The sequence below is a fragment of the Pseudochaenichthys georgianus genome, chromosome 14 (genome assembly GCF_902827115.2).
Source record: "Pseudochaenichthys georgianus chromosome 14, fPseGeo1.2, whole genome shotgun sequence".
NCBI lineage: Eukaryota > Metazoa > Chordata > Actinopteri > Perciformes > Channichthyidae > Pseudochaenichthys > Pseudochaenichthys georgianus.
Genome location: NC_047516.1, coordinates 32651736 through 32678308, shown reverse-complemented (window position 1 = coordinate 32678308; position 26573 = coordinate 32651736). Strand labels below are relative to the sequence as shown.

Below are 26573 nucleotides of genomic sequence, written 5' to 3'. Positions count from 1 at the left end.
TGTCATGACATGAAGAGACATACAGAGCTATGACTGAAGCAATGTAGAAGGGAACTGCCTTTGGTTTGTATTCACATCTAACACCAGTTTACTGAAGGATTTTGATCGAAGCTTACATCAAGACTTAAAGTAATCTTTAGAATCAGCCAAAAAGAGCAGCAAGTGGGTTTGGCTGAAAAGAGAGGAAACCATCTGGGCCTCAGAGTCAGTCAACTCCTTCATAGCTGAGTTGAGTATTTGCAGAGATACATGTACATTATTAAAAGCATGAAGGCGTGTTACGAGAACTGTTATCTGTTCTAAGCCTGTTGTTGCTGACATGCTGTAATATAAGGAAACACACCAATGTAATGTTGCAAGTAATCCAACCAATTTGATTGTTTTCAGAATGCTGTTGTTTGCTTTATTGTCTATGAAGCCGGGCAAAGTTTCTTATTTAGAACATTTCTATTGCTGTAAGTAAATCAATTAACAGTTTGAAATGGTAGGGAATCCAACAAGCTTTTTAAGAAGATAGCAATCTTGTTTAAACCTTCAATTCAATTTGATAACAGTTTTTCTAGGAAACGTTCTGTATTATTTAGCAAATGCAACTTTGATTTCAGTGAGCTATACTTGTGTCCTCTGAGCCTTGCGATAATTATCTCGTCTTTCTGTTTAATTAAGATGGATATCAACTGGTTCCCAATCTGGCTATGAGAATGTTCTTTTAAAAGTTTAAGCGGCACTGTCAGAACAATGGATGTCACGATAACATACATTTAGCCCATACATATATACCACTCTTGATACCAATTTGATAAAAAAAACTAAGATGAAACAGGTAATATTTGTATTGTATTAGTAGGAAAACTGTATTTATTCATGCTTTTACCAAAGAAAGAAAGCCATATTTGTCACTATAATGTTTTTAAACAATATGGAGCATAGCGCTAACAGAGGTGTTAGGGAGTGTATATGCTATTTGTATTATTTACATTTTAGAGTAATCAGGTGTACATTTAAAATAAATTCTGAACTGGAACTGATGGAAATCACAGAACACCACACAAGGCGCAGGTAGACAGGAGACGTTGTAGAGCTTCAGTAACAGACACATTCCACACACGCTGCTATAAATAACAGCCGATCTATCCAGAGCGACAAAAACTGTTAACTTATGAAGACAGTATGTCATTCGTCGATCAGTCCATCACCCTTCACACCCTTGACTTGAATTATTGTAAACTATTTCTGTGGCTTATGTCATCCCCATAACCATGACATTGTCATGGCAGAGAGAAGGACCAATACATCTGGAAGGAACAACGGCAGCTCTAACAAGACACTGAATCCAAACGGCTCCAACTGTTGGTCCTTTGTTTGTGTGTGTAAAGAAAGGGGAGGCAAATTACAAAATGAAAATGCCGTCTCTTCCAAGATGTGAAACAGAAGGGAATCTTCACATGTCATTTTTAATGAAAAATCTCATTAAATCTGTATATACAATCAATACAAGACAGAGTTCTGCCAATACAAACAAACACTAAAGACAACCTGTACCACTAGCAATGGTGAACATGTGAAGTCAAAACAGGTGATATCATTTGTTGTGTATGTATGTTATTAGTAGTTTCCATTGTTTTAAGTGTTTATTTACAACTGTTTACGCCATGTGGCTTGTCAAGACAACACCTCTAGTTTAATCATGAAGTAAGCTAAGGTGCATTTTAGTGACACAAGTTGTATCCAGGTTTTAAAAAATGACTGCTCATTAGTATTGATTCTTTAAATTGCATACAAATATTGACATTGCAATGTATTTATGGTTAGTAACAAAAGAAAAACATTTTTGTGGATTTGTATTCAAGATATGTGTTGACACATCCATCAGTCAACTTGCACATTAGTACTGTGTAATTAAAATGTTGCGTTAAGTGGCTTCGCCTTGGTGGGAAGTTATGCTATAGGCTACAGCATTGCTGATGTGTTGCTGGGGAAACAAGGAATGTTCCTGAGGTCATGGTAGAACTCAAGACCCTTCAAACGGTTTTTAGTCTGATTTTGGTTTTGAGTCTTGATTTCTGACATTTGGGCATTAATGGCAGTGATCAGTGCTAAATGATGCTGCTGTAACTCATAGTAACTTTTTTCTTTTTCTTCTAAGGAACTAATGAATGACTTTTAAAATCTATGTGTGAGACTTGCTACTTGTAGCATCTGGTGCAGTTAGGAGAACCAATCACTGTGGTCACTCCTTCATTTGATATGTTCCCTCTATCATGCTAAGAACATCTTCAGTACTTAAATTAATGGGATGTTATGGTGACCTGTTCCCAGTGTCTTTACAGAGAAACATGTGGGGAAGACTGATCCCCTCGGTCTACATACTGTAGCATCCTCTTCTGGCAGAAAGGTGATGGGCAGAGTCTCCCTCAGGCTATTAATAATAAAAACCCTCCTAGAGCATTTTAAATGTTTCTGTGATATCGATTTCTTTACGTCTCACAAATTTTATAAGACGGACTAGCATTTGCCTTTTATTTGCAATGTGTTTTTTCATTACAACCAACCAGAAGATACTTGCCCTCCCACTTTGTCTGAATGAGCTTCACCGCTAAGTCTGACAGCAGTAGAGAGAGGAGGACGATGGGTGTACGCCTGTACGGAGATAAGAGTCACACACTCCCAGGTAGTGCTGCGTACCTGGACTCACATTCAGGTTCAGGTCCGGACTCAAGTCCAGAGGTTCAGGTTCAGGTCCGGACTTATAAGTCCGGACCTGAACCCATGGCTTGTGTCAAGTTGTGTGAGTAACTAAAGTGAGCTAATTATCAATTGAAAATTAACTCATAATCAACTCAAATTCAAACTCGTCAGGTTTATTGCGCTCCCTTCCAACGTGTGTCTACATTTCTCTACAAAGTACAAATGTAAAAAAAACACTTTTTGCCACTTAGTCTACAAATGACTTATGACAGCAACTACAGTGAACTACTACAAAGTTCAAACATGTATTTCATTTACCAAACTAAAGTAACCAAACAGTCCCTGAGCTGACTGAGCCTAAATCCCTAAAATGTTGCGTGTAGAGTGTAGAGTAGACTATACGCATTACACTGTTACACACCTACAGTATACACTGTAGTGACTGTACAGTCAGAGTGTACTGTCTGTACACCATGTCTTTTCTACAACTCTACATGTGTACATTATACAGTACATACTACATACATAGTGATGTACATACATACTGTTAGAAATTAAAATCAATGTTGATATGGCGTAATTTTGAATTAAATACACTATTTAATTTAAATCAGTTTTATTCTGAAAAAACCGGAAGTTCACAATATTAATACTCTTATTCTGAAAATTATTCACGTCCGGTTAGCATTAGCATGTGGCGAAATGCTAGGTTTTCAAACCGTGAATCGAAGGTGAAATGACATGTGATGTTGTACACTGAGCACACTGGGATTAGCACTCATTTATTGACGCTGAATAACGTTTATCAGGGAATGTTTAAATAACAACAGACACCAGAATATACGTAAGTGCTAGTTTTTTTGCGAGTCCAAGTACCGGTTCCCGACGTTCCGGTTTTAACCGGACTTGAACCGAAACTTTTTACAAGTCCAGTACCGGTTCGGCGTACCGGTACGCAGCACTACTCCCAGGCAACAGCAATGTCTGCTGGCTGATCTGCTCAAACAAATGAGCTTTCAGTCTATGTTATGATAGTTTCCATCTGAAAGACATGGCCAAAAACAAGATTTGTCTTAAATTCCTTCATGGACGTCATCAGCGCTTTTCTGAAAAGTTCAAATATGTTCATCCTTGAGAGCTCGGAGCGAATTCAGAGAAACAGCAGAGCACTGAGAAAAAATACGCCGGGTGCAACACTTTATCTCCAGGCGGACGCACTCTACATCTCCTCTTTATAAACAATTGAAAAAAGATACTGGTGCTCAGAATAAGGCACTATGTGGACACAGGCCCTGGAGCTCCTAATGCATTCTGACAGCTAAACAGACAGCATGTTAACTGATTTGTAGTTGCTGTCAATTGATAAATATCACTGAGTCATTAAAGGCCCGGACACACCAAGCCGATTGTGGCCGTCGATGGGCGTCAGGCCGACGATGAGCGTCGACACGCCCTACTGAGATTGGTGTGTCCCGCACCGTTGTGTCTTTACAGCCGTGTCGACACCTTTTCGGTCGGCCAAAGGCTGTCGACAAAATAAATCACTCTGATTGGCTGTTCAGCTAGCGAATCAGTGCATGAGGAGCGAAACGGAAGTGAGGGACCCAAACAAACTATTAAGAAGGCAAATCTGAGATTTCATTTAACTCCAGCTCTCGACACAGGTTCGGGAAAGCCCCATGAGCTTCTCGTTGTAGAGTGAAAATGGAACGCACACGGTATTTGTTGTTTGTTTATATCACGCAGTCTGTTCTTCTTCTCTCGGTTATCACGCACTCTGTGGCCATTTCTCAATCTCGAGGGTACTGGCTTCCAAGCCAATATTTCAAGGATGCTACGTCATCGAGTGCCGCCGAAAGTACTGTTCCAATCTCCAGCATACTTGGAATTCCACGGAGGCCGCGTCCTTGGTTTGGGGGAAATTTCGAGGCTGCACATGGGTAGACTTCGCGTCCTTAAAATCCCCACAATGCTTTGCGCACGGACCAATTTCAAAAACCCTTGCGGAGAATGGCTGAACCGACGCAGCACACATTTAAATGTAAGTATGTAGTGGCGTAGAACATGTGTAGTGTTGGTACATTTGTTACTTTGTTAAATTTGTTACCACCATAAATGTGTTCCGTGAAAGTAAAGCAAGTTCATAATTAGATAGACATCGTGAGGTATTTATTTTCGGTACAGTTTATGTTGAAACCGTTAGAGAGAGTGGCACACTTGTTAGCCTGTTCCATTCTTCTTCGTTTTTCGAAGCCGTGGCTTGGAAGCATACTTGCTTCGTTTCTGAATGCAGTGACTTGGAAGTATGCGACTACCAAGCCAGCATCCTTGCGATTGAGAAACGGCCTCTCTTCCGGTTGTTGCCTCTTTTGAATGACCGAATACACACTAACGCCGCCTGCTGGTAAGGAGAGTTATTGCCACTCACGCATGCACAGTTCGTACTTGCTTCTTGGCCGTCGGCTGAAGTCTTTGCGGTGTGTTCCAGTGCGACACATGGCCAAGACGCAGAGACGCGAGGCGACACAACAGCCGGGGGTCTGTCTGTGTGAGTTATTTGGTGTCAGCTTGGTGTGTCCAGGCCTTAAGATGAAATAAGGGCTTGTACTGAACTGAGTCATGCATTGGGTTGCCCCCACTTATTTGGGAGAATTCCTGAACTTGAGGGTCCGCTGATCCTCCCTCAGCCATCTGCCCTTAATTCCAGCCAGTCAAACATAAGAGGCTCAAAAACACTTATCCGTCCTAGGTAGAAGCCTGCAGCAGCTTTAGAAGTAACTTGCAGTACATTTAAAAACATGTTCTTCGGACAATGTTTGCAAGAGTGATACTTAGGGTATGTGTTTCTAAAATAGAGATAATTTATAACACATTTTTAGCTTTCTTGTTACTACTGTCAGTATTGAAGAGTTTTCATGGGCTGGAAAATTAAAACTACTATTTATAGCTACTATTTGAAAACCCAACCACTCCGTCAGGGCTGGTCTTTGCTTAGTGAAATATCTTAAATGTAGAGGGGAATAACTCTGGATAGCACATTTTACAACATTATTGACTTAATGATTTCAGGGATATTAAAGCGTTCAGAATTTGATTAACCTCAGAAAAAAATATACGCTGCACGATTAACAGATATATCTCTTTATCATTGGAGGTCAATTGGAAAATGTATTTTTGGGACCTATGGCGTCATGGACTATCCCATTGTTTGGCCACTACGAAAATGTGCTTTAATGGCCAGTTAATTTCTTTGGGACTTGTGTGGCGAGAATTTTCAATGCTGCATTATACAGCTGTTCTATGATTGGTTAAAATGACCCATTCTAGGAATAGATAGTTACCTTTTTGATGATAAATAAACCCATATTAAGTCTTAAAGTGATCATATAGGGGTTTTATTTGAACAAAGTTGCATGTGTGAAAACTCAGTGTGTCATAGTGTTCCAGTCCGTAACACAGACTGCTTTGCCTGGACGGGTACCGTTAGGGTAAACAGTACCAAGGCTGAATCATCAGTGCAGCTAGTGAAGCAGCAGCTAATTGGTGGAATTTATGCCATTGCATCAAGGGATGGACTATAATATCTCAAGTTATATATTTGGTTGCTAACAGAATCTTTGACACTTTTGGCTCTATAGGCAGAGAACACTGAACTCTGACTTTCATGCAGGATTTAGTATGGACACAGACAATAAGCATCAGCACCAGGGAAAATGGGTCATGGAGAAGGACAGGATTAATGGAGGAAATCCGTAGTGGACATTCTGCTGACGGCAACACCGTGATAGAACTGGCTGACCTGAAGTCTGTCTGGTTTAAGCAAAGGGTCACCTTGACAGATCGGCTTCAGCTGTTTGCTTAGACATTCAATACAGATAAATGTCTATGAAAGTCAACAATGTTATCCAGACCATTCACAATGTTTGCAGTGTTATAACATCAAGGCTGTGTGATGCAGATGCACCCTGGAAAGTTCTCCTGTGAATTCCAAGTAGGAGTAGGGTATCAGAATTAGGTCAAGTCTCCACCCTTTGGTGCTGCATTAGTGTTTAAAGCCCCCTAATATATCTAAGGGGTTGTAGCACTGTTTTGTTGCACTTTGGTTATCTTATTAGTCTGGTGGTAACACTCTGTGCTGCTGCACATTCATTTGTAATTGCCTCCGTCTTTAGGCCCCGGCCACACGAGGACGAAAACGGCTAAACGCATAGGATTAACGCAAACGCAATCGCAAAAAAGCTTCCGTCCACACGCAATATTCACCGGATAGTGTCTGTCCACACCATAGACTGTATATATAAATGGACGTAGTGTCCGTGACGTCACCCATAGGATTCTGCAGATTTGCCGTGAAGCCCTTAGTAGGCGGAGTCGGCCACTAACGGCTCGACTGTGACGTCAGAGTCTAATCCCGCCTGCTCCAAATAAGGGCAAAGAGGCGGAGCCGAGGCGGGACCTGCTGCCTCTGAACTGGAAGTAAACAGAGCTAGCTAAGGCTAAGAAGCTAAGCTAACATGAAATACATGCATACCAAGTTACTGCTAACAGTGTAGTTCCCCTATATAAACGTTACATTCATAATCAAATGAGACAATCTGCAAGAGAATTAGCTATATTTTGTTATTCTTAATGTTGTCATTCACACGTTGAGAAAAGACGGACTCCACCGCCAGGAGCTAACGGAGCCGCAGTGGGCTAGCTCCGGGACGCCGGCTGGAGCTAGCCCCCTGCGGCTTCGTTAGCTCCGGCGGCCACCACTGGGATAATCGGGTCCCCTATTAACATTTTCTCCCGTTTAGCATTATGGGCGTCATAGCCATAGACTATAAAAGTCTTACCCAAGGCTGAATCATAAACTAAAATGTATATGTATGCATAAAGGGTTACGTCCTTAGCTGGCTATTAAGTAACAAGCTAAGCTACCAAGCACACAAACACCTGCGAACGGGGTTAACATGTATAATATTATCATTTTAGACTTCTTGGAAGTTCTGTTAGTACATTCAAGGGCACAGCACGACATTTTAATTGTCTGGTATTTGTAACAATATTCCCTAAAAGGCACAATCACCACGAACACGGCTAAAGCTAAAGGGTCAAGAACAGTACTATGACTAACTAACGTTGTAGCCTCTATGGTTGTAGCCTAGTAGCAGAGTGGACAAGTTGCTGTTAGCTGACAGTGAGGCATGTACGTGTCCATCAAAGTGACCACGCCCTAATTCATGCAAACACTTTAAGACCTAATATAAATAAAAGGGTCGTGTTAGAAAACAATTCGAGACAGCTCCGTTTAGCTCCAACCGCTGGAGAAGCTGCAGTACATATGCCGAGCCTGTACGTGGCGCTGTAACTTCCTCCACAAAAGCAGCGAAGAAGCATGGTTGTCATGGTTCCCCTTCTGTTTATTCTTCGCGGTGGGGGCCGAGGGAACCGGGCAGAGTTTTTCGCCAGTCAACGTGTATTAAAATTTAAATCTTCCGGTCAAAATTATAAAAGTGCCGGTCAAAGGTCTTCTTTGTTATTTATTGAGCTTTAAAACAAATGAATAACGACTCTATATAATATAATAATAAAATATATGGAGCCTCTCTTTTTCCTCCCTCTCTTCTGACAGCGTCAGTGTCTGTCTCATGCAGCAGCTGATCCAGTAATGAGTGACCCGGCCGACAGTAAAAATAAACATATTTATAACTAGTTTAGGGAGTTTGAGAGGTAATTAAAATAGCTAAGGGTGATGATCTGACTTGAAGTGTGTGTTTTGCTCCGTTCACCGCTGCATCACAGCGGGAGGAGCTGCAGGTGAGCAGAGCTGCGTGTCTCCGTCCTGTCAGATTAGACTTCACTCGCATTTATGTCCATATAAAGAGAAAGATAAATAATCTGAATTCAGTGTGCAGTTTACTTTGACGCGGGGGTGAGCAGCAGAGGTGGGGCTATTGCCTCATCATTATCAGAAAATTATCGTATAGGGCGTAAACCCGGAGCCGTTGGACCCCCCAGAGCGTTGCGTATGCCTTTCTATCCACCTTGGGACCCGTTATCGTTTCCGCAGTCGTTTAGTGCCGTATTCGGTCGTCCTCGTGTGGCCGAACGGTCTATATGACACTAAACAGTAACGCAAACGACCGTTTTCGTCCTCGTGTGGCCGGGGCCTTACACACTAAAAAATGCTGGGTTAAAAACAACCCCATTTGGGTCGTTTTTTAACCCAACGCCAGGATCAATATTGGACCAACCCAGCAGTAGTTAATTTGACCCAACGAAATGGGTTGTGTATTTTAACCCAGCAGATGGGTTATACATTTAATCCAAATGCTGGGTTAAATTAATTACAGCCCTGGGTTAATTCTACCATAGATTGGGTTAAATATTACACCCAAATGCTGGGTTAAATTAATTACAGCCCTGGGTTAATTCTACCATAGATTGGGTTAAATATTACACCCAAATGCTGGGTTAAATTAATTACAGCCCTGGGTTAATTCTACCATAGATTGGGTTAAATATTACACCCAAATGCTGGGTCATAATAGCTGCGATGGGTTAATTCTACAAGTTATTATCGTCATGTTTTTAATGCAATACCCATGTCTCTTAAACATTTAAATTACAAACCCTTTTAAAATACATCCTATATTTGGTCATGCAAATAATATAATATGCAATAAACGCTTTTAAACAATGTTGGAATCTTAGAAAAATATTCATTTTATTGTTATAACAATTGACAGTTCAATAAAGTGCAAAAGATTCAGTTCACAATAAAGGGCAAAACTTTCTTTAAACAAAACTTAACATTTATGCATGTACAGTACAGCCTGTAAACAACACAGGCTGTGTTCTGTGTGTTGTTTACAGGCTGTACTGTACATAACACACATTAGAATAAACATATCATAACAGCATCCAGATCTACAAGCTCATAGCACTTTGTGCCATGCTATGAGCTTGTAGATCTGCCCTTTCTAAATCTCAAAATCTTTGCTTCTGGTTTGAGAACCACTAATAGCAACATACGTTTTTTCAGAAATTACTGGTTCATATACTGGCCATGTAAACGTTACAAAGAAAATCCTCCAACATGATCACAAAAATGTACTGCTCCTTTAGGTGATCCGAACGACAGGAAACTAAGATGTGCAAATAACAATTTATGCTTCCACCATTTAGCTCTTTTAACTCAGCACACAACTTGCTCATAAAATACTTTGAGCATTAGGTAGTATTTTGAACATCACACTTCAAAAATCCTGCAATATTTGATTTAACCAGATAGAACCCTATTCTGAGCCAAGCAGAAGAAGAGAGAGAATAGAACAGGAGGACCAGCAGAAGAAAAGAAAAGGATCAAGACCACAAGTCTACTTGCAAGCAAGTATTGCTGCACGCAAGGACGTAGCAGGTTTTGACTCCTCTCCTCCCTTGATTTCGTACACTGCATTTTGGAAGAATTTCCATACAGCTTCACACTGCTTTGTGTAGTCGATGTCAAAGATATAGAATACCTTGAAACAGACATCGACTGCCTGAAGCAATGTGTTTTGTTCCAACGCCTCCCCATCAAGAATAACGAACGCCTGAGAGGTGTGCCAAATATCGTTTCCCAGGGACAGGACATATGGGTAAGGTCTTGACACCTTCGCCTCATGGAGGTACTCCACCAAGTTTGTTCCAACCTGAGAAAGAAATAAAGAACAAAAGACAAGATAAATTAAACAAAGTAAAAGATTGTGCAAAAGCAAAGGGTAAGCAAGATTTGGCAGTGGCTGATAAAATGCATATTCAGAAACAATGTTCTGAATTATTCTTGAGCCAAGGAATAACAGGCAGTCAGGCACATTCTTAACCACTTAAACTGGACCTGGTTGGCTCTGTACTTTAGACCACTGTTTTCCATCTTCACCAAATCTCTTCGCCAAAAATAGCCGATCTAGCTGCCATTTTTGGATAATGTCCCAGCCACCCCCCCAAGAATATGGATGCTGGGTTCAAGTGATTAAAAGAATAACATTTCCCTTTAGATATGCAGAGGGACTTACAGGCTTATGATCGATGAAGGCCAACTTAGACCCCTCGATAGTGTACCGGAACACTTTTCGACCAACCCTGTAGACAGTTGGTGGAAGCAGTGTTGGTAACTGGCTCAGAGCAAGTTCCCCCAAACAATTTGTAGGAAGACAATTTTATAGGTATCAATATGTGGCATGGCAAATCTGTGAATTGGTCATTTAGTAGCAAAATAAAGTCTACTGTACAATATAACAATGTATTACCGGGTGTTAATCCATCAAGCGACGAGATAAGTTTCCCTTCCCGTCTCGCCAGGTGCAGGATCTTGTCTTTAAACAAAGGGAGCCAGGTTTCGAAGAGCTTAGGCGCAGCCTCTCTATGTAGGATCTGAAAGTCCTGTGCAATCTAAAATTCAAAGAAAATTCAATGTGGCAGCTGACATACTGATAAAAGATTGTTATAAACAATGCATCCACATCATATGTAAACATATACTCCTTCCTAACTTACCATGCCTGGAGTGAATAGATGTGGGAACTCTTGGCGGATCCCCTGAATGTCCCACCCGTTTTCCCTTAAAGACTTGGCCCTGTTTGATAGTTTGCAGAAAGTACAGCAGTACAAGAATGTTAAAAGGATAACACAAAAAGCCCCGAGGGCAGTTGCAGACAGGTGCTCTTGTATGGCAGTTTTGGAGGGTAAGGAGTTGCACTTTCTTGATGGCTGGTGGTAGGGTGTTCCACATTTTGGTAGCATAATAGTAAAATGCATTCATCCCCATGTTTGTGTCGATTATGGGGGGGGGGGGGGGGGGGGGGAAGAGTAATGGAGCTCCCACTGGTGTTGTGCCCTTTTATTTTTGACAGGTACATGGCACTGGTCCCTTGTCCTCCCCTGAGCCATCCCACTATAGCATCATAATGAGCAGGGGTTAGGTCATAGGTGTGAGAGGTCTAGTAGTAGTTTGTTTTGAGAAGTCTGTAGTTCAGATTTGAATGACTTGAGGTGCAACAGTACCATGATGAGATGCATGCATAGGCAAAATGACATTGAATGAGTGCTGCAGCTAGTGTCCTCAGTGCATTCCTACTGACCTGTACACTGCTGTATCCTGCATGTATTGCTCCACCTGGTTGAGGGGCTGCGAATTGTGTTTCAGCCATTCTTTACACTGTATGGCTCTTTCTTCCGATATGGTACATTCTATAAAAGTACACATAAGGATATTAACAATCTCAAATTATGTGTCTGTATTACTTAAACAAATTATTCAGTTCCAACGATTACCTGGTATGAATGTCCTACGAGTGCCAGCTTCACTACTTTGTGGTGGTGTCTGCTGCGTGCTCCGTGACCTGGCCGGTTTTCTCATCCTCTTTCTGATGTTCCGAAGCCTCTCTTCGAGGAATCCAGTGGCTGGGCGGTGGTTCCGTCCTGGGGTGAACCAGTATCCCTGTCAAGAAATGAAAGTCTTTGGTGAATAGAGATGAGGCACATTTTGATAGCGTGGCGACAACATGTGGCTGAGCCATCTAGAACAGGGTTTGTCTGTATGTCTGTCTGACAACACCGGGCATCAAACAGCACAGAAGTCCAGTACTCTGGTGCTGGGAGATGAGTTATATTGTGTTCAACTGACTGTTTTAGCATCAATTCCTCAATAAAATGTTAATTACTTACGAAGCCACTGCTTGTGTCCGACTCGTCCTTCAAGGAGGGAAACCCATGAATCAAAGCTGCAGCCAAGGCCTTTTTTGTCTCACTGGTAGGACTGCAAACACAGAAAAACTAAATTACCAGCATTGTCAAATTAGATCTTAAGTATTTCTAAAACATGTGTTGCACCCCAGTATAATGGCTGTAGCATATTCTGCAGCTAATAGGCATCCTAATAAATTAAAAACACTACTGAACGTGTGTTTTGGTACATGTGTTGTGCATGTTTATGTTGGTGGTCTAGGTAAATGTGAGACTTGAAAGTAGTGTCCCGTCTTATCTTTTCCCCTGAAAGAAGATTCATATACCTTTTTCAAACCAACATAACATTCAGCAAAAACAAGAAAAAACCCCACTATTTTTAATTACCTCTCTCCAAACTTCTCCACGAGGTGAGATACCAAAATACGGACAAGGCACTTTCTTTGCGAAGGGATGATCACATCCTCATCAAGGCTCCCCAGGATCAGCTTGCCTTCAGTTGAGCCTGTGAGAATCTGGCGGATATCCTGAGAAAATTGCAAGAAGGGACAACATCACAGATATCGTTTATTACTCTTTAGTGTTGATTAAAGAAAAAAGTGAAACCCAAGTCTTAAAAAGTGGAGCTTACAAATTGTGGAATTATATGTAGTGTTTGAGGTATCATCGCTGGTACGACAGGTGCCGTTTGGTACTCCGTGGAGTTGTGGCAGTTGGTTGGACATCAGGACTTGTAGGTGGCACAGCAGGTTCAATCTAAACAGAACCCAGGTTAATGTAACAAACAGTGACAGCCACCTAGAATTTCCGGATGAGCATCAGTAATGTAAATCAGTGTACCACACCAGCAGACTCAGTAGACTGCACACAGTATGCATTGTGTGAAAGATATGCACCACGCCAAAGTTTTGATAAATTCAGAGACCTGTGTAAAGTATGGTTTATATTGACCCCTAAGAGACACAAAACCACTCAGAAACCCTTCACCCGAGTGAATGAAAAATGCGACAAGTTTGGACCATGCAGATCTACGGCAAATTGAAAAAGATATAAAACAAACATGTAACTTCTTAACTGACAGTGACTACCCGTCACCGTCGGGTGGAAACCGTGTATGTCCAAAATTGTTCCGTTTATAATTTTTAACATTTTAAAATTGTGAAATAGCCAATCGACAAGCTCTTGACGTTGGGAGCTTGTAGATCTATTTGTACTACTTTTGTACAACACTATGACGAATTAGTACATTTAGAAATATAAAAAACATAGTTTAAATATGGAGACACAAGGTTTCTGCCCAACAGCAAAGATATGTAGACAGATTAAACAAAAAATACTTACTGTACAATTTATCACATCCATCCCAGTATTTACAGAAACATCCCAGTACTCCATCGCATGATCATCCCTGTAGTCCAAAGGCACCTTTTAAGCAGCATTTATAGCTAACCACTAAACAAATATGGCAGGGAAAAAATGGACTTGTCGAGTCAAAATGCTATTTACAAAGTGTCATACTACTGTACTGGTGGCAGTAAACTGATTTTCTAAAAAAGTCTATAGCGCAGTGAAATGTATAAACTGTCATCAGTCTCGCTGAACGACTTCACTGCATGTAGAGGATGGTGATCAAGCAGCTCTCTCACATCAACAGCTGCCAAAACTTGAGTGGGAATCACACTGTATGCAAATAAATGCCTATCAAACCATTGTGTTTCCCACTTCTGTACAACAAGTTTTATTGTTGGTGTGTGTGATGTTTGGTCTAGTACTAAAATGGACTTTATGAGACCAAATTGGGGCTCTCCATCTGGGTCATAAGACAGGAATACAGTCATGCCTGCTCGATATGCAGTTCCCTTAAAGGTAACCGAAGCTGGTTCATACAATTCACTGAAAAGGGGAATGCCTGTTAGACCACTTTCGATGTCTTTAACTCCCTCAATGTTGGCCAGAAAGGTAGTGTGCCCTGGACCAACTTCTGTATTGTGGCTCAACACAGTTCCACACAGCAAATTATAGCACTGCGCTATCTGATGGCGAAAGGCCATGGTTTTGCAAATGTTTCGGAAATTGCATGTTACATGGCTAACCCATTTAAAAAAGTTGTGTTTCGCTTCGAATCTCATAGCCCAAAACTGAGTCAAGGGTCCGAGCTTTTGAATGGCTCTTGGGTAATGGAGCATGAAGTGGTGTTTTGGCAGCAAATAGTGAAGAGGATAGAGCTCCAGGAAGAGAGAGTGATGCTCTTCAAGGATTTTAGCTAAGTACAGTGTTGCTTCAACAGTAAGAGAAGGAGAGAAGATGAACTCCATACATAACAGTAACAGTAGGAGAAGTTTCCATTCCTTGCAATGCATGGGGACCAGGTCACCTATCATTGTCGGCAGCAACCTAAGTAGGCACCACATTTGAGCTGCTGATTGATGCATGGCGCCTTTAACCTTTTTTAGATCATCCTTACTAATTACAGAAGGTTTGTTACCCTTATCACAAAAGCCGTAGTCAAAGCTTGTGATTCTGTAGTTTAGTTTGTCAAGTGTTAGATGTTTTCTGCTCAATCAGCGAAGTAGTTAACACAAGCTTGACTTCATATGGCCCTACGCCTTCCAGTATATCATGCATGATGTCAGGTGCTATGTTGTCGGTTACATGATAGAAAGACAAGTCATTCAAGACACTGTCTCTATTCAGGCCTGTCTGGGAGCGGTCGGCTGTACGCAAATCTGCCTCATGACTATTGACATCACGCAATAGTGCAGGATCTGCCAGCGTCTGAGACCTCCGGGCATCCTTATGTATTCTGCAAAACCGACACATATAATTTCCAGAGAAGCTTTCAATATAGCCAAGCATGGCATTCACGCCCAAATTGTCTCCCACTACCTGGACCACTGTAAACCTTACAACACCTTGAAAGTTGAGGGTATCAACAGTGATGCCATCCCTCTCAAGACACCTGATCTCTTCCACAATAGGGTGCAGCACTGCATCAAGGCCATAGGTCTTAGCGTCATCGGATTTGTACACTGCTAAAAGGAAGTGTGACTGCAAACTTGATAGCAGGTCTGGTGGCAAGCTCTTTAGGGTGAAATATATAAATCCTAACTTGTGAACCCCAGTCTTAGACCCAAGCGGATTGACTGTCTCACAATCATCTTGGTAAATCATAAGTGGGATCGAAACCTCTTTTAATAACAGTGGATGCGTTTTACAAAACTGCCCATCAAATAAATCTTGAAGAGCATCACTCTCTCTCTGCTGCCATTCTTGCATGGCCTGTAAAACCCCAGGAATTTCAAGTAGCTTGGTTAGAAGGCGCTGCAGCGGAATACGCTGATATGAATCACGAACTGAGACTTGTCGCACAGTGCCAGTGGCAGAGGCCCTTTGCTGAACAAAGCATGCCCCCCCAGTGAAAATCTCCTCAACTGGCTGAATGACGTTTCCTGATTTAGCAAAATACTGCATCTGTTTATAATCTGTATCAAGTCCTTTGAAAGGCTCGGCTAATTCCAAGAACTCCAGCCCAAGCTCTTCTACCTCTGGGCTTTGATCAAGACCAAAATGACGAAATAAAGACATAGTCTTTGATTCTAGTTTGCCCACAATATCACCAATTAAATTAGAGGTGTGTTGAACCATAAAGTTTAAGTTAGAGAATGTCAAAGAAGGTTTAGACCTCAGATGAGCTAAAAAAAGGGCTACCCGGTTGGTCATGTCATCTTGCCCTAGTTCATCCCATTCATCCTCAACTCCCTGTACAGGCTCATTTTCAGCAAGCTGTATGTCAACAGGCTGGGCTGGACCTTCAAGGGGATCATCGGGAGTATCACTTTGGTTTTCATGCTCCTTTAATAGGTGTCTTCTATAAGACCTTATAAAAGAAAATGTTCTACCACAACCAGTTTCACTACATTGGAAATATGTTGATGAATGGTTTACATGATGTACTGCACGTAAATGTTGAAAGAGTCTTGGCATCCCCTGGAATTTGCCTTTTGCATTTAAAGCAAATATATGCCATCTGCTCACAAATTTGAACAAATCCTCAGAATTAATATGCGTGTGTGGGGGAGGGGTGTAGCATCTCACATCTGCAGTGATCTAACTATACTTACAAGTCCTCTACATTTTTTGAGGAACTTAAGCCTGGGGCCAGCTTTTGGAATCAATTGGCTGATGATCCCCTCGTCTAAAAGAAGAAAACTCTCCTCGTCAATTCCCTCGTCTGAAAGACAAAAAAACAAAATACAAGGACATATTTAAACCATGGAGAACAGCAAAAAATAAGAGGCTAATTACATGGAAGCTATTGGAATAAAAATGCATTTTCAGTAACATAAAATACAATGCAGTCAATGCCATTTCAAATAATTCCTTTACCTAGCTATACAGACGATCTGCTTGCTGTGAACGTAAACAAAAACATGTTCTTACCTTTAAATCTATCAATAAGGTCTGTCAACTGCCACTGTGTCAATGTGTCACACACAAAATCGTCCATTGATCTGAGACAAAAAAACACATAAAGAGCTTAATTAAAACAAAACATAAAATGTACATTTGCTTGACTTCAACCTCACTGCTGATGAGGCTACTAAAACTGACACATGTCTGCTTCTCCTATTCATTTATTTGTATTACCTGTTGTATTTAGCACACATGAGCCCCACTTACTATGGTTATTAGCATTGTATTTTATCTGCAGACTTATGGTTATATCAAAGCCTTTATTTTTATATAGAGTGATACACTTTTGTGACTGCTAGAAACAGGTCAACCCACAATAGAGCAAGATTAGTTAACCAACTACGGACAGCAGCCACAGGAACTTTTGCAGTCACAAATTGCTGTGAAAAATTGAGAGAGACCAATGAAAGTGAAAGTTAAGTTACAGAGAACCTGCTTTTCTTTTTTACACCAAACCTTATCAGTCCCCTTATCAGACAGAAGTTGACGAATTACTTAGTCATATCCAAACCAATTCAACAGAGTTCTTCAATTTAAAAGACATGGATCCAGCCTTAAGTGCTAAGCTTTAAAACTGAATTAACAAATGACATTACATAATGTGATGACAGAACTGTAAACAGAATTACATTTCTTTTATTTAAAATATATAAATAATATTTCACATCAAAAGAAACAGCACCATGGTTGTTTTATTGTAGCTGAAACTTTAACAAAATAAATAACTCCGTTACCTCCAATAATTAACCCATGTTTGTATAATTGTGTTAACTCTGTGTGTTGCTGCTAGCATACATAATACCTGCCGTGGAAACCTTACTCGTGGAGGGGGCTACAGAGCAGAGCGGCATCCGTCACGTAACATTAACTGCAGAGCGAAAACCACAGTGGCAGTCAGCTCCGCATGGCAGCTAGCTTGGCAGCTAATTTACGTGACGCAGCCGAATAACGGCGCAACATTCCTTTTGTAAAAGGGGCTGATATTACTGACATATAAGCGCCTGGGGTAGCACACTTTCCGTTTAACTTGGTAATGCTACCGTCATTTAGTTTTCAATCCTGATATCCTACATTTGAACCATCTCTCTAACTGGCAGTTACACAGACTAGCTAGTTAACTACGTTAGCTTTAGCATGTTCGTCGGCTCATTCGGCTTTTTAAGTGAGATAAAAAAGAACACTAAATAACAAATTAACTATCAACGTTACCACAATATCGCTCATGGACTAGCAGTTGATGACATTTATTAACAGATTCACAGTTAGATGACAATGTTTTCTGCTTACCTCCTCCAACTTTCCCCAACGGTCTTTCTTGTCTCAATGATCTTCTCTCGCGATGATGATGGTTAAGTTTACGGTTATGCCCAAATATCGCGAGTGCACACAGGATGCAGGGGAAAACCTTTCCCGCCAGATCGCGGTCAAAATCAAACAATGGCAGTCTGGAAGTCCCCTTTGTCTCAGTTTATCTCAACATGAATGAATCTAATACATGTGAAATTGTTGCGATTCATGCAAACCAATACCCAATACCATATACATAACCCAGAATGAGTTAAACATTTCATAACCAAATGGTTGGGTAGACAAACATATTTTGACCCAGCACTTGGGTTGCACAAAAATAACCCAATACCATATTAATAACCCAGAATGGGTTAAACATTTCATAACCAAATGGTTGGGTAAATGAAATAACCCACTGTTTTTTAGAGTGTAGTGTAAGGACTGGATATTAGAATCTGGTGAAACAAGAATAAGTGGATGGCTTGGTGATGTTCAAACAATTGAAATACATCTTAGTTTAGCTTTAACACCACCGCCATTGTTTGTTTTGTTACAAGGACATTCTTGCTCATATTAGTATTCTGTGCCTCGACTGTGACATGTCTCCATGCTTTAGTGTTCGAAAAGCTCTCTATTTTTATCATACTGCCTGTGCTGCAGCACCTCTTTTCACCCTCTGTCTGAAACCAGAGCCCAGTCTGCTCTAATTGGTTAGCTGGCCGTCTCTGTTGTGATTGGTCGACCGTTTAGAGATGTCCCCCCCCCTTATCACGTACAATGTGTTGGAGCGCTAACCAATCCAAGCGTGAGTCTATGGTGATATCATTAACTTATGGAAGTAAACACAGTTGTCCTGTGGAGGTGTTTCAGGCAGGGGAGTGTGTGGGGGAGAAGTCACAAACGTTGCTGGTAACTAGCTAACGAGCAACAATCGTTCACAAAATCATCACAGACTGCTCAATTCCTATACAATGAATGGTGGCTTCTTCTCAACACCAGTTTTGTGGTACATTTATTAAACAGTTAATCCCACATATATTAGTTTTAGTACATTTTCTTTGAATAGCACTGTGCTCACTGGTCTAACTGCAATTGCTGCTGGTTGCGCCACTTTTGCTGCCAAAATAGCAATAGCTGAGTTGGAGAAGTGTCCAGCATTCCGCACTTCTTGACCATTAAAGTTTACAATTTTGCCATACTTTTTTGCATCCATTTATAAACAGGAGATCTATGTACAGAAGTACGCACATTTAGACACAACTGTAAGAAAAAGTACACATTCTCTGTGAACTACAAAACAGAAATCTTATCAAGGAGATCCTGCTGCAAACAGCCGGACCTCTTCTGTCTCATGTTGAGCACTGACATATAAAGCACACGTGAAGTGAGAATGTAGCCATAAGAAAATGTTTCATTATTTGTGCCCAATTCATCTTACATACTTTTAGCTCACTGGGTGGCTAGCATATTTATTTATGTCTCCGCTAATTGCAATAGGCTGCTGTTTTATTTTCTCCTCCTCCGAGTTCAACTTTGGAATAAGACAGAGGAATTTTAAAAGTGCATGTACAAGAATAATTGGCTGTATGATAATGTACCTTGCTACAGTGATCAATTATTCATGTTGTATTGTGTAAAAATCTCATTTATTTTTCATTTTTGTTGGCACTTAGCAGAGCGGATAGTTGTCTGTAGACAGCGTCAGGACTGAGCCAGGGGACCAGCTGAGACAGTATATTCAGCGTTTTAAGTGCCAACACACAGTCTCAGCTGAAACAGTACTAGAGTGTGTTTTATTCGTGGTAATGTTTCATACTTGTTTTGTTTATTCATTGCATCTCTCTAAGTTTTCATGCATGGATCGTTTGTCAGCTTTAATAATTATAGAAGTGCAGTTTTCTGTCAGGTTTGTTCTGTCACATAAAATCACCCCGTCATATATCCGCAGTTATACTGTCAGCAACAGTTTATCTTTGAAACCCAAGGACATGGAGTCAAATATAAGTCGTAAATCACACAGGACTTTAGAAGTGCAGTGTAGTGTGGCACAGTGTTTCCGTCATTTGACAGCCTTATTCAGCAAAAAAATAGTTTTTATCGGTTTTAATGACGAAAAGTAAAAAAGACAAGGACATACCTCTGTTGGAGGGGCAAAGGAGCCTGGTGGGATTATTTTCTGAGTATTGAAGATCGTTTCCCCGACATCGGCCTTTTCGTATCTTGGACCCACAGTGCCTGCCACAGGACAACAACGTGCACGATTTGGACGCGATGAGCGGTGGAGCCCGCGCGTGAACTGCGAGCGCCGGAGCCTCGCAGCGACGAAACTGAGGCTCCGTGGTAAACTGTAGTAAAATGAGCCGGCTCTTCTTCTTAGCGGACGTAAAAGTCGGGACGCCTTCGGTGCGCGTTCTTTGGTCTCAGGTTGGTGTGTAGCGACCTTCACGTAAAGAGATATTAGGCTTGTTTGAGATGAGCGAGACCGACGCAGACCTGCGCAATTGCGATCGCCGTCTTGCTAGTGCCCCACAATGCCTTGCGGCCGCGGCATTTGCCGTCACACAACAGTCGGCCGCTCACGGAAACAACCGATTATGACGGAGAAATGATATCATGAAAGTTACGGTGCTTATTAAGCTTTTTAAAACGTATGTGGTAAGTTGCCAAAGTGCTTTGTTTTGAACGTTCATCAGTATTATAATCAACAAGAGAAATATGAATTTAGTTTTTACTGAAATGATCAAATAAAGTCAACATTTCACAGTCTTTACTGAGCTGTGTGGAGTTTGTTCAACTTTTAAAAGATGTTTGAATGGTGATATACACAGTGATGGATGTTAAGGACTAACGTTTATAATAAATACATTTGTATTTATTTTAAGATCTTTTCATAGTTCATAGTTCATACAATCATACGTATTGGGATCATTTGTATAAATGTGGACCGGAGGGAGAGGGTGACGAGCATAAGTTTCACTTTCCTTTTTTATTTCAATTCCAACTTTGATGAGTTCACAGTAGTCCCTCGTTCTTATTATACATCCATGTTGTAGTCCGCTGTATAGAAAACTGTGGTTTCCATAGTTTCCCCACAGCAGCAGCAGACGCACATTCAGGACGTCCGCTGGCGCATCATAAACACGTTGGATAGTGAAAGTGCAGTCGGATTCTCTAAAGTACCGCAGTCTCTTCTCCTAAATCCTTTTGAATTCTCCTATCCACTATCCCTTAACCCCGTGACGTTTCACTCAGAGGTCAAGGAATAGACGATAGGGTTAGAACTTAGGAGCTGATTTTTGGACTATTTGGACTACTTAGTATATAAGGGACGGCTCAATTCAAAATTCAAGTCACGTGACACAACGTGACGTCACCCCCAGAAGAGAGAGACAGAGACAGACACCGCCGTGTCCTCCTACACCAGCTCCACATTACACTAATGTGTGGGTGTTGTGAGCAGGGATGAAATAAAACTTTTGCTACTTTCAGAGAGGAAGAACTTAATGAATGCAAGCCTTAAGCAGACAGTTCTTCTTTGCTCTCTGTATCTTACCTACAAAACTCAACCCCACAAACTAGTTGGGCTTCAATCCTTTGTACAATGCTAGCCAACATTTGTGAAAAAAATATGTGAATAAGAGAAAATAGTTTTTTGAAAACCATGAACAGCTTTTGTGTATACTTAATGACATCAATTAACAGTTAGTATAATAACCGTATAGTCAAATCGTAGACATATTATCGCGGGTTTCCATATAGCTTGCTTGGTAGAGCTGGCGGCCCATATACTGAGGCATGGGACCATTTGTCGCATGTCATGCCCTTTCAACATTGTCACCACAATAAACGCCCTGGTGGCCCAACAATTACTTCAAAAAACAAAAACAAAAAAACACATTGGCTCACGTTTGCTGAAATATCGCAAATATGTGTGTACCAAAATGAAACAGGAAGTGGGAGACGAGACAAAAAATGACTAAACAAAAACATGAAACATGACTGAACTCAACACTTTTGACAGGACACAACAGAGAGCTTCGTTTGGATGTCATACACTGAAGATTTATTGGAAGAATCGGCCGGAGAATTGACAAACAAAATAGCTGGGACCCAGTAGATACAGCATCTAACCACACCTGTCCCTGATACCACTCCTAATAGCATAATCAACATTATGCTAAGATGTTGTAAGTCCTGTACCTGGCAGGCTCAACTTGTCCTTTTGTTGTCTGAAGAAGAGGTTGTTTTATGGTCATGTCTATAAGACACAGCTGTTGAAGCCCAAGCCTGCCTTATCACATCACACTGGTAGTAACGGCTCTCTCCAGGCCCTTTGCCTGCCAAAGAGAGAGTGAGAGGAGAGGTGAAAGCTAAAATGCTTAAAAGTCAAACTAAGGGTCATATGAATAATTCCCTATCAGCAGCAGAGTGCATGAAACAAGTGGGCTGATAGGAAATGTAGCTTCACTCAAATGCATGAATCCATCATAAATACACATTTTTCTAAATATTTTCTACATGTTTTTTGTTTGTTCGAGGTTTGACTTGCAATTTTGGAATAAATCATCAAAAGAAAATTCACATTTTCTGGTGATTCTGTTAAATATGCACTACATTTGGATGGAAATCTACCTCTGGGGATCTGTAAATTGGAAAAAAATCTTCCTATACATTGTTCTCAATGCCAGCCCTTAAAAAAACCAAATGTAACTTTGCACATGTTGCTCCCTTGTGGAGTCTCCCACAGATTTAACTAATATTGCAACACAAAAGCATTTGTAGGCCGATGGCAGCTTCAAAGCATGATTACCCAACAAGTGCTACAGTCCTCCTGGTAACAATCACAAATACTCAGCAAACACACCCTCCCTTTCCTTCTCCCACCTTGCTTACACTCTTGGTACTTTTGTGTGTGTGTGTGTGTGTGTGTGTGTGTGTGTGTGTGTGTGTGTGTGTGTGTGTGTGTGTGTGTGTGTGTGTGTGTGTGTGTGTGTGTGTGTGTGTGTGTGTGTGTGTGTGTGTGTGTGTGTGTCTCAGTGGTTACACCTTGTGATGGTGCGCTCCACTGGGTCTTTGATTGTAAATGAGCTGAACCCTGATGGGGGGGGGGGGGGGGGCTGTCAGCTGCTCCCCTCTTCTCTCCTCTCTAGCTCCCTCTCGGTTGTAAACAGTGAAGTCATACCTTCCTAGGGGCCTGTTTTTCTGCCATGATGTCACCATCAGCCAATCAACACGTAGCGTGGCTTGAGCTGTGTGTGTGTGAGGAGGTGGGGGAGTGAGGGGGGGCTCACCACTGGGAAAAGCACAGTTATTATCTGGCTCTGTCGTCAAGCATGAGAGCAAGTATGAACATCAGATCACAAATACACAGGCTTCCTCTGATACACAGCCTCTCAATGATGTAATCTACTCCATACATGTTACATAAGAGTGCTAGTAACCAGCATTTGGTGGATAAGGTGAATTCGCTCCAAATAAGTGGGGGGACGGCGATCCCCCGCATCCAACGGCCACTACACCACTGCTTTTAACCTAAGCGACTTACAATACATATACATAATGTAAGTGCAATGAACCAGGAACCAATCATTTAGAGAAGCCTTAGTCGTCTCATGCTATACTTTGCTACATAATATACCACACTACGAATAATACGCCCATGTCTAATTCATTTGCAGATGTTACAGAGACAGTCCTGTTGGGTTCTGGTGCACAATGCCTTACACTGTTTACTCTCCGTAATTAGAGGAAATGCTGGCCATCGTCTGTGTGCAGGAGTAATTAGCTGCCTGTCTTCCTTACAGCCACAGAGGGACGTGCATTGAGTACATGTGATTAGCTCAATCGCTAAAATGCTACCATGCCGGGTTTCCACTTATAAAGCCGGGCTACGTTGTAATTAGCCGGGGATCGATGTGGCTTCACAGACACACTACTGAGCTAACAGAGTGAATCCTTTTTGTAAAAAGGTTAAAGGTCCAACTATTATTGGACATCAGGTCATCATTACTGTCACATTCCTATTTTATGTTTTTGTCCTCCCACATTCTGTCAGACGAATTAGATGACTATGTGGAGATAAATCCATTCCTGTGTCTGCAGGTGCCGTTAATCTTTCTCTCCCCAGCCCCGTGTCCTTGGCTCTGTATTGGACCTGTCACTGGTCCTGAGTGATGGAACACGTATCTGAGCACATGTTTGTGTTATCGCTCTCATCCTGCGTTAGTCTCATGCTTTTACAAACACCCTCATGCTATTTGTAATCTTAGCCATCTCGTGTGCACGGTGGCATTTCTCTTGAAACTAATGGAATCTGTTAACCACTCCTACCGTGTTTACCTTCAATCGATTGATGTCTTGATAGCCTGAGGAAGTGAGAAATAGACTGTCAACACTGGCTCAAGCAAGAATGAAGCTTGAGGGGAACATGTGCTTACACCCCCCTGCCTGACATGCTAGAATTCTGGCAAGTGCACCTGATGCATTTTTTTAAACACCCCAATGGAAGAGAGTTAGATGAGAAGTTATCATACTTAAAAGTGAATAAACATATTGTCTTATAGTGTCAAAGTATTACTTATACTTAAACAAAGCATGCATTTGTTACTGTGTGTGTTGTTGTTGGACAATGTGTGCTTATCAGCAAAAATAGTGGTGTTAATCACAATAATGATTTAACAAGTTTATAATACTATTATTAACATAGAAATGCATCGGAAACTGGTCCGAGGAATCAGATCTACTTTATTCTTTCATCTATCATACATTTCGACAATTTCTGGATTATTTACTTGAAATCTGCCAATTTCCCCAAATGTAGCTAAATCATCGACAGACCCGAGCAGTGATCACCTTCTGTGTGGTGTGTGCTACACAGGACATATAGTATTATCTCTGCCGCTATCATACTGCGAGCATCCTCTGTTCCTACAGTGGTGTCCCTGTCTGCTATCTCACACTCCTGAACACTTCTAGAAACTGGATCATGCCTTTCCTCTGTTTCCATTACGCTTAAAGAACTAGAGCAGAACATCTGTTAAGGATCAGGTGTGCCGTTACACTTGTACCAGGTTGTATGCTTTCTTTGTCTTTCCACTGCCATGCAATTCATGACAAACATCCAGGCTGGAATTATCGGAGAAAGTTGGGGTGACACTTGGTAATGTGATTAATTTGCGATAACCCTTCCAGGTGAATAGCTTGAGGTAACGCGTTAGCGTTTACAGGCCGTAGTAAAAATATGATACATTAATCAAATACTTAAAAGTATTGGTCGTTTGTCATTTTGATACGGTTCGATTTCCCTTTGTTGACCACGCTAACCTGTGGCTGTTCCCCCCCAGGTGCCCAAGGAGTGAGAGAGGAGCCCCAGTTTGTGACGTCACGTGCAGGAGAGAACGTCATCCTGGGATGCGACGTGTCCCACCCCCTGAACGGCCAGCCCTACGTGGTGGAATGGTTCAAGTATGGAATGCCCATCCCCTTCTTCATCAACTTTCGCTTCTACCCTCCTCATGTGGACCCGGAATACGCCGGTAAGATGGTGAAGGCAGTTGCATCAAAACTGCAATCGGTGGCTTGATATGAAAAAACATTGCCACTTATTTGACAGTGATTTAGCTGCTATCTGTAGCTCTTTGAAGTCTACTGTGGAAGAAATAAAAAAATCCCTTTTCAACCCTTTCAGATATCCTCCATTTTACGGTGAACTTGTTTTATATATGCAGACATTGTTTTTTCTTGCAAACACAATATTACATGTGCTTAGGTAAGCTAGTACCAACCAATTTCAACCAATGATAGAAGACATCCATCTATCTGCAATTCTTAGCAACAATGGAGGTGTGTATGTCACTGTCCTCTGTGACTCTGCATTGAGCCCCCCCACAAGCGCACCAGATTTAAATCCCTCTTGAATTGTACACTGCTCAAATATTATGTTTCATTGCGTCACAGGGCAGAAGCCAAAGTTCTGTTTCACAGGGAATTTAATCTGCCCCGCCAGATAATAATGTGTTTTGCTTGTTGGTACTTCACTGAGGTGTTTATGCTGAATGATGGATGTGCAGAGGTTTCTATTTACATTGATTTGCTCAACTGAAAACTCAGTTGTATCTCCTTGACCAAACGGCAGGATTTAGGGATGTTTGAATCTAATTGTAGTCCAGCATTCAATTTACAAGTGTGTTATGTGGTAAGTGCCGAGGTGGGAGAAGTACAAGTAAGTAGACTGCAGGAATACTCTGTTACAGTAAAAGTCCTGAATTTAAAATGTTACTCAAGTAAAAGTAGAAAAGTATTAGCATCGAAATATACTTGAGTACCAAAAGTAAAAGTAGTCATTGTGCTGATTGGTTCATTTCAGAATAATATATATGATATGTTTTATAATGATTGATCATTAAAGCTGG

The 26573-nt window shown here is 41.3% G+C and overlaps 2 protein-coding genes and 1 long non-coding RNA gene across 3 annotated transcripts in view; 1 reads left to right on the top strand and 2 right to left on the bottom strand.

Annotated features, from left to right (window-relative positions):
• Positions 1-26573, top strand: part of LOC117457987 (protein turtle homolog B-like) — a 142819-nt gene that overhangs the window by 27940 nt on the left and 88306 nt on the right. The window contains exon 2 of the mRNA XM_034098219.2: positions 25506-25697. Within this exon, the coding sequence (XP_033954110.1) occupies positions 25506-25697 (192 nt within the window). The remainder of the gene's footprint in view (positions 1-25505; positions 25698-26573) is intronic.
• Positions 9431-12799, bottom strand: LOC117457988 (uncharacterized). The gene is made up of 8 exons (XM_034098221.2): positions 12787-12799; positions 12382-12472; positions 11989-12154; positions 11796-11904; positions 11212-11290; positions 10965-11106; positions 10731-10797; positions 9431-10367 (listed from the first exon to the last, which is right to left on the bottom strand). Exons 3-8 carry the CDS (start codon positions 12071-12073, stop codon positions 9956-9958), a joined length of 894 nt encoding a protein of 297 aa, XP_033954112.1. The 5' UTR covers positions 12074-12154; positions 12382-12472; positions 12787-12799; the 3' UTR covers positions 9431-9955.
• LOC117457989 (uncharacterized) lies at positions 12810-16604 on the bottom strand. The gene is made up of 4 exons (XR_004553393.2): positions 16521-16604; positions 13741-13851; positions 13031-13155; positions 12810-12926 (listed from the first exon to the last, which is right to left on the bottom strand). It is a non-coding gene; the product is annotated as an uncharacterized lncRNA (long non-coding RNA).

Bases quoted from the DNA above. Each gene is read 5' to 3' on its own strand.
- LOC117457988 (XM_034098221.2), bottom strand. From the start codon at position 12,073: ATGAGAAAACCGGCCAGGTCACGGAGCACGCAGCAGACACCACCACAA. The intron at 11,905-11,988 runs GTAATCGTTGGA...GTACTTTTATAG, and splicing joins TCGTAGGACATTCATACCAG to AATGTACCATATCGGAAGAA. The intron at 11,291-11,795 runs GTCAGTAGGAAT...ACTATCAAACAG, and splicing joins CAGGATACAGCAGTGTACAG to GGCCAAGTCTTTAAGGGAAA.